The sequence below is a fragment of the Macadamia integrifolia genome, chromosome 2 (assembly GCF_013358625.1).
Source record: "Macadamia integrifolia cultivar HAES 741 chromosome 2, SCU_Mint_v3, whole genome shotgun sequence".
In the NCBI taxonomy this organism is placed as follows: Eukaryota; Viridiplantae; Streptophyta; class Magnoliopsida; order Proteales; family Proteaceae; genus Macadamia; species Macadamia integrifolia.
The window spans coordinates 17,566,338-17,575,146 of NC_056558.1; the positions used below are offsets into that span (position 1 = coordinate 17,566,338).

Genomic DNA, 8,809 nt, shown 5'->3' on the forward strand with positions numbered 1-8,809 from the left:
ATGTTTACATTTCCTTACAAATCATTTATTTGCTTAGATTAATGAGGTCACCTTTAGACAAAATACAGTTGGATCCCCCTTTTTAAGACCACTTTTCCTTCCAACATGAGGTATTAGAATGCAAACAAAGTAATAACATAAACCTTGTGAAGAAGGTAAGCTTCAAATAAAGGAAAAACATATACCTAGTGAAGAAGGTAAGCTTCAAACAAAGGAAGCAGAAAGTATACCTAGTTAAAAGGTAAGCTTTTCAACTTGTAAAGTCCCTTCTTTATGGGGTTTTCTGTTATTGTTTGTAGATATTCTTTGCAACAAAAAGTTTTTGTTTCCTTTAGAAAGATCTCAAGGGGAGTTTAAAAGATAGCACTTTAGCAGTTTCAACTTTCAACTTCAAAAGAAAAAGGTGCTAAAATCTAAAGACTCCTTAAAGTATTAAAAGAAGGCTTTATTGAAATATTGGAACCATAATTGGGATAACAAATTAACACTTGGGAGTATTGAACCTATCCTTTTAGGTTTCTCCTGGATAAAGGGCAGACAAAACTTTTTTATTTTATTTTTTTGTTTTTCTTTTGGAGGGGAAGGGGGGACCGTTCACCATGATTTTGTCATTTGGTCTTCCAGAGTCTCCAGACCAGTTTAGGTTAGGCTCGCTTTAAGGCCAAGTCATACAGGCCATATTTAATGATAGGGGTCAAGCGGAGAAAAGAGAAAAAATAAGCGAAAAAGTAAATAAAGATGAAAATCAAAAAGAAGGGAGAGAAGATAGGGAAAGGAGAGGGAATAGGGAAGAATTTGGCTTAATCAACGATGCCTGTGTCTTGATTAATTGAGAGGGAATCAACCTCAATTTCTAAGAGAAATTATAGGGATTTAACTTCTTATCCATTTCATCACTTCAATTACTTAGGGTCCGTTTGATAATGTTTCTTCTGTTTCTATTTCAAGAAACAGCAGAAACAAAAATTTTCGTTTCTAGAAACAGAAACGGAATTGAAGGTATTTGATAAGTCATGTTTTTAGAAGTCGATAATAACCAGTGAAAAAATAAATCGAATCGGTAAAATAAATTAGAAATTTCTATTTCTATTTCTGAAAATAAGTGAAACGAAACAGTTTTATCAAACGCTTTTTGCTCTGTTTCTGCTGTTTCTGAAAACAGAAACGATAGAAACACGTTTCTTGAAACGTTATCAAACGGGCCCTTAGATACAATCAGGGTGTGAAACCCTAAACGAATCGGTAAAATTAGTTGGACCAAACTGAATCAAAGCCTTATTGGTTCGGTTTCAGTTTAGAGTACTGCAACCTCAAAATCAAATCGAACCGTATGGAAACCGGATGAACTCAAAACCAAACCGAAACCAAAACCCAAACCAAACCGGTAAGAAACTGAAAACAGTTCAAAATTCATTATAAAAAAACCAAATTTTGCATAGTTTATACATTTGTATGGAGAGTCAAATCCAAACCGGACCAAAAACCATAACCAATCTGATTATAAACCAATATAAGAAATCGAAACCAAACCAAACCCAAAATTTCCTTATTAGTTCAATTTCGATTTCAGCATTTCCACATCGAAACTGAGCCAGACCAACCCATTGACACCCCTAGATACAATACAGAAGTAGTTACCGGACTGTAACTCCTACCCGCGATTCATAACTTCACTAACTCACTAACTCCATATATAATAACCACCTAATTAACAAGTTATCCGCATACTACACCCATGATTCAGACACGTAACATTTGAGCACATGTTTGTGTTTGTCCAGCCCATCAAAGCCAAGTTTTAAATAGTTTTTCCTTCTCAAAAATTGGTTTTAAGTGTTTTTCTTCCCACAGGGTTTGATCTTGATCTCTTGGAAAATGGATTTTTTGGCCAAGCATTCACAAGTGTGGAAAATTTAGTCCACATTGGAAGTGGAAGTGGAAGAGGAAGAAGGCAAAGAGATGCTAATATATTGTTATGAAAACTACTAGGGTAGTAGTTGATTGATGAGAATGCTCTCTCTCCCCTATGGTCTCCGAGGGGTCGAGGATTTATTATCAGATAGACATTCACTCACCAAGTGCGCCTCTTTGAATATTTGCATCAAAGGGTCTTTCTCCTGTACCAATAGAGGACGTCATGGACATCTTAGACATCAATTTATAAGTATGCCAAAGTTTTCTCTAATTTTTTACTCTCTCTTTCTAAGAATCATTTTGTTCCTTTGCTTGGTTGATTGAGCAAAACCAAATGCCCTGACGTGGGTGGAAGGCCTATAAGGGGCTGCTTCATCATGGAAGTCGATTTGCAAGAATTCGTATCAAAACATGGAAGGTGACTAGTGACTACTATCTGAGGAGAATAACCGGTGACATGACTTAGGCCCACCAAGTGTTGTTCATATACCAACATCTCTTGATGTATGTGATCGCTTCATACTGGATAGAGAGTACATGGTCTAGATTAGCCATGTGCCAAATTTCAAAGTCTAATTCAATCAAATACCTCCATTTATATCGATACAGATCTTATGAATGTCCATGCATGTGTATCAATACTCTAATCATTAGTGTACACTTTCCCAACTGAAGTCAAAGAGACTATGCCTATACGTAGAGACATGTGTGTACATATCATAGGCTTTAAAAAAAAAAATAAAAAAAATTAAAAAAAAAAAAAAAAAAAAAATTTAAAAAAGGTTAAACGAAAAGAGGTAGCACTCACGATGTTTGTTCCAATAAGATTTTCAAGTTAGAATTATCCAACTAAATTAAAACATTTTTCATTCGAGAATTAAGCATATGCTTTATCACTTTGCCCGATTGAAGTTGAAATCATTTGTGTTGACCCTGTAAGGAGAGGCTCTAGATTTAATTTTCAACAAATTAACTTCTATACTTAGATGGGCTTTTGACCCTTCTATTGAATTTTTTCGTTGAGCTTGGATTGAACCAGAAACTAACCCATTAATTAATTATAGATAATCTATATACTTAATTTACCTCTCATTATTTAATTATAAATTGTATTAGATTATCTCAATAGTTTGACTAGATAGGGTCAGTTTGGCAGTCAGGTACTGAAGTCAGCTATTAAGGTCCCCTGCATAATTAGAAAATTATGTCATTTCCAACTCAAAACAAACAGGTCCAAATTCAGAATTACATGATGTCACAGCCATCTAGAAGGGAGGAACTGGGAAAGGAATAACCGCCCCTAAGCATATCGATCAAATCAAAAGGTTTAGAAAGTAAGAAAACCCATCTAAAAGAAACTTCTTCTTAAGGAAGGAAAACCCCACTCAAAACTTTAGTATCCCATGCCACAAAACTCTTAATAGAGCAGTGAGGATGGGCCACACTTCTTGGGAGATAGTCCCTTTCAAGTAAAAAGATCACCATTGATTCTGAGTCTCTGACCTTGTGATCATAAGCATCTATATCTAATGGCTCAAAATGGTTTAATTTTGCTTATTTTTAACTCCACAAAATCTCTAGTAGGAGTGTAGGACCCATTCAATGGTGGGTCTTGGATCCTTCAAGCATTAAATAAGAAGATCAGATTATCATAACATTAATTGATCCAATCTTGCATCTACTGTGACATAGGGTCCAAGCTAAGATTGATTATTCTCAGTAGTGAGTGTGGTGGTGCAGTGAACATTAGATGATTGAGAGCATACGAACACGTGCACCAAGGTTTTCTCAGTCATCAGATACTCGCCACATCACCGCACTCAATGCAAAGAATGTTTTTGCCCAAACTAAAGGAAGAAGATATCAAAACCTAAATTGACAAGTAAACCACCAAAGAATCTCTACCCAAGCTACCGACATCAAATTACCATGTGGTTCCCACATAAGAACCACACATGAATCACACCAGTTGTTCTTCTTCCACTCTCATTTTCAAAATATTTTTCAATTTTTACCTCATTTTTACAATTATATAACACACACGGAGATCGAAGACCGGAGACCGAAGACTATTATCCAGCGTAAGAACCAAGCTTCTTGCTTGAACAACCTCGTAATTAGTTCAAACTCTCTCTCTCTCTCTCGCATTCATTTTCTCAAACACCTGTAGTCTGTCATTTGTAGTGAAGTCTCTGACCGTCTTTCGTTCTTCTCTTGCATGCAGAAAAGGAGTGTGTGTGTATATTCTGAAGCAGCCGACAAAACCCATCTACAAAAGAGGAAGGATAGATTTTATAGCAAAGATAGGAATCACTGCCATGGGGAAGAAGCTCTGGTTGGTGTTGCTTGTTTTCGTTCTGTCTGTGACGTTTCCCTGTAGCTCTGCAGCCAATTGGAGGCAGAACAAGAAGCAGAGAGCAAGTGGCTCTTCCGTTATCTTTCGAGTTCAAGGGAATGTATATCCCAAAGGGTATGTAAATTGTCTTTCGAAACAACACAGATTGATCGATTCTTGGACTCAATTATGCAGGGATTTGGTGTTTTGGAGGTTTTGGGGTTGAATTGATCATCCTGTTGTATTGAACATCTCTTTCTTTAGATTCTTATTTGACAATTTGATTTGTGGTTTGATTTGGGTTTTTTGCATAATTCCATGACCGATTGATTACCCTGAATTAGATTTCTGCCGTGGGTTCTTTTCAAATTTGGTCATTAATTGAACTTTCTTTTTAAGTTTTCTGCAAAATCTTCAAGAAAAATCTGAACCCATTTCTTCCAAGCTCTTTCTCTCCCAATCCAGCAATTCCCCTCTTTTGTTCCGACAGTGGATCAAGATAAATTCTTGGAAGCCACCTTCTCAATTTGTTTCACCAATTTTATTAAATTCTTTGAACTGGTGCTGTGATCAGTCTTTGATCCTTAAAAAGTTTTAAATTGTACTTTTTGTTGCAGGTTGTACTATGTGACTCTCTACGTCGGCAATCCACCCAAGGCTTACTATCTCGATATAGACACGGGAAGTGACCTCACATGGCTACAATGCGATGCCCCCTGTGCCAGCTGCAACGATGTAAGCACACTTCACTTCATATTATAATGAAACGCAGCCATTTCAACCAATCACTTCCTCTTCTGATCTCACACTCTCTCCTCTCTCTCTCTCCCTCTCCGTCTCTCTCTGGGCAGGTGCCTCACCCTCTTTACAAACCCAACAAGTTGAACTTGGTATTCTGCAAGGAACAAATATGTGCCTCACTTGACTCCAACGACTGCAACAAGCCAAATGAGCAATGCGACTACAGCATTGAGTACGCTGATCATGGTTCCTCCCTTGGAGTCCTCATCAGGGATATGTTCCTACTCCGCTTCACAAATGGATCAGTTCTTGCTCCCTATTTGGCTTTTGGGTCTCTCTCTCTCTCTCTCTCTCTCTCTCCATGATCAATTGTTACCATTTTGTGAAAGTTAATAGTAATGGGTTCTCTGGTTCTTATTGTTTCTGATTACAGATGTGGGTACAATCAGCAAGGTTTATGTAAGGCCTCTGTGTGTCCCACTGATGGAGTACTGGGTCTTGGTAATGGAGAAGGGAGCATCGTAGCTCAGCTCAAAACTCAGGGGCTGACAAATAATGTTATTGGCCACTGTTTAAGTGGGCAGAGTGGAGGATACCTGTTCTTTGGTGATGATGTTGTGCCATCTTCAGGGGTTATATGGACACCAATGTCACCTTACGCTTTGGAGTAAAGTTCTAGCTTTCCCTGCTCTTTTATGCTTTGTTTCTTACATGAGAATTCATTTAGCAGATTTTCTTATCATGGATTAAATTGTTATTTGCATCAGTAAACACTACTCCCCTGGTTCTGCTGACCTCAGTTATGGAGGGAAATCTATTGCTGCGAAAGGTCTCCGAACCGTTTTCGACAGTGGTAGCTCCTACACATACTTCAATTCCATGGCTTACCAGGCTTTGATTTCTGCGGTGGGTTGAAATAGAATTTGATAGAAGATACTGAACCCTTCTTGGGTCTTCATTTAATCAACTAACCATTTGTGTTTTCAGGTGGAGAAGGATTTGACTGGAAAACCACTGAAAGAAGCTCCTGATGACCATACACTACCACTGTGCTGGAAAGGTGCAAAACCATTTAAATCTGTAGCCGACGTCAAGAAATACTTCAGCTCTGCAGTACTGAGCTTCAAGAAAGCTCACCTTGAAATTAACCCTGAATCTTATCTGATAATTTCTGTAAGTACTTAAGCTTGTACCCTTTTAAGACTAGAGAATGCCACAATCAAACTGGGATTGCAAATTCTTACTCCTAGATTTCAATCTTCCTCAGTCAAGTGGCAACGTTTGTTTGGGAATTCTGAATGGTACCCAAATAGGACTGGACGATATCAACATTATTGGAGGTAATTATCTTAAAGAATTAAAAGACCTGTAAATGAAAAACTCCATGTGGATGCTTATCTTCCTTCTGATTATTGGTGTTTGCAGATAATTCGATGCTGGATAAAATGGTGATTTACGACAATGAGAAGCGGCAGATTGGATGGATCCCTGCAGATTGCAATAGGCTTCCCAAGTCTGGAATCAACTTTCAGTGATTTTCTTAATTTTTAATGTAAATCTGTACACTGAACATTCTCACCAGAATTTTTTTTTTTTTTTTTTTTCTTCAACAGAGTGGATAATGATGATGATGAAGGTTTTTATCAGACCTATACAGCCAGCTTGGGTATGTTACCAGAACAATATGAAGCAAAATATGATTTGTAAGAAGACCAATAAGTTCACGAGTCATAGAGTAGAAGCATGGTAGTTTCTCATAGTTGGATATGTACACGCATTCAGAATGTCCTACAATAGGCCCAGAAAATGATTACAATGAATATAAATAGAGAACTTTGTTACAGAAATATGTTTTGTGCTGCCTTGGAACAACAAAACCAACCCTACACCCCCCCTCAGAAAAAAATAAAATCTGTTGCTACTAGTTAGACATTACAAGCAACTGGATCTACATCTTTCTCTTACAAAGAGCATTTAGATAAATAGACAGAATTGTTGCAATGTGCATGACTGTACAAAAGCATTCCACCTGTATGAGGATCATGAACTTCCCATCATCACCTGCAATACACAAAGGGATCCTTTTATCCTTTTAGTCCCGGAAACTAAAGGGCATAAGCCTTTCAGGGCTAATGCATACAATGCAAATAAGCTGGCAGACAAAAAAAAAAAACTTAGTCGTTATTGTTTCCTTCCATCATTATATGGAAAATATTTTCTGATGAAGCCAATCAAGAGTGAAGCATGGATAAAATCCATATGGCAAGCTTTATTTCAATCAGCACTCAAGGTCTCCATCTTACTAAACTTACCACCATAGCCAGGTCACAAGTTAATCAACTCGCTCAAACACCACCACAATCAGGACCACCCTCACCTGGGTGTAGCTAGGATTTCTGGTTGGGGGTGAGGCCGTGAGGGTATCAGGTTGACAATAATAAATATAAATTTAACAAAGCATCATGGTTTTCTTTTTAAAAGTTACAAAAATGATGACTCCTTTAGAACTTGAAATATTGAGAAGGTAATACAAGTCTGACTGTTAAAATTCAGTCATGCAGAATTTGGGTGTAGAAACAGTGATAGGTAGGCTGAATAGGACTGTCAATTTTGTTTTGCATCTCTAGCAGGCTGTATATCTACTGTGTAAAGGTCTAGACCCTCGTGTAAACTATGTTCTATCTGTTTAATCTTCTGATTAATATTCAATAGTTATAATTTTTGCCTTCCCAGCAAAAGAGATTTGAGAACCCTCGGATTGTAGACCCTCAAGGTGTACTTTTATCTATTTGTTTACTTGTCAAGTTGATTGATAGGGATTTCAACAATAATTTGCCCATGCTTCCAGTGGATCAAATTCATGAAATATATAATCAAATCAACCCAATTACATAACGGGTCTCTACTGACGACTTCTGGCTAGACTTGAATTCACAGTGACTAGTCTGTTCATCCTCCTTAGACATCAAGGTTGTTACAGCTCATGAAGTGTGCAACTATGCCTATAGCCACAGTTCAATTGCTTAAAAGCTGAGGAGGCAAGTGGTAAAACAACTATGGATGAGGGTTTCATTTAACCAATCACAATTCAAGAAAATTCCAAAGGAGTAATGTGAATCAAGCAAATTGTCATTATATGAGTGTGAACCTGGGTGAAATGGCACAATCTGATCTTCCCTCCTAAAATTGGTTTCATTAAGTACTAAAACTATAAGATACAGAAGATTAACTATTTCAGATAGTACCCAATGTACTCAGATTTCCAAGTTTAATCAATCCAATACCAAGATCATCCACACCAAACTTTCAAGCAAGTAGAAGGTCACATAGAACAGTTTCCCATTTTTGTACAAGAGAAGCTGTCACATTCCCACCTTCATATCCATATCCAGAGATGTGCATCTTCATCCACAATTTTAGGGTCGAGAAATCTGACCTAATCCATACAAGGACCCGGCACATAAAAGACATTGGGCATTTGAATGTAATCTGATAACCCATATTGGGTCCTTGTGTGAGTGCAGACTTGTGACATTTTGAATCCATAATAAATCGCCACAATCAGGACCCATAGGTGGGTCCATGTGATATAGGACCTCTATCAAACTTGATTATGTTTCAACTAAAACAAGCATGGGATGGAAGGGATTTGGAAGGCCATCTATTTTGAGGTTTCCTCCAAAGCTAGATCTCTCATACACCGCCCGGTTCGTGACAACCCAAGGAACAGGCTCATTGTTGTCTCTTGGGGGTCTTTCTTCTTTTTTCACCTCCCTCCCCCACCCCCACCCCCCGGCACACAAATGGCTCTCCCATAAT

At 37.8% G+C, this 8,809-nt stretch overlaps 1 protein-coding gene across 2 annotated transcripts; it reads left to right on the plus strand.

Annotated features, from left to right (window-relative positions):
• Nucleotides 1–3,841: 3,841 nt before the first annotated feature.
• On the plus strand, nt 3,842–6,709 carry LOC122089387 (aspartic proteinase Asp1-like). Of its 2 annotated transcripts, none has more exons than XM_042659085.1 (10): nt 3,842–3,995; nt 4,139–4,384; nt 4,867–4,984; nt 5,101–5,321; nt 5,424–5,657; nt 5,758–5,896; nt 5,978–6,163; nt 6,258–6,330; nt 6,416–6,503; nt 6,604–6,709. In XM_042659085.1, the coding sequence occupies exons 2-10, from the start codon at nt 4,233–4,235 to the stop codon at nt 6,695–6,697; spliced, it is 1,305 nt and encodes a 434-aa protein (XP_042515019.1). In that variant the 5' UTR covers nt 3,842–3,995; nt 4,139–4,232; the 3' UTR covers nt 6,698–6,709. The 2 variants fall into 2 exon arrangements, with proteins under 2 accessions (XP_042515019.1, XP_042515010.1); XM_042659076.1 differs by having other exon boundaries at nt 3,902–4,027.
• Nucleotides 6,710–8,809: the final 2,100 nt, after the last annotated feature.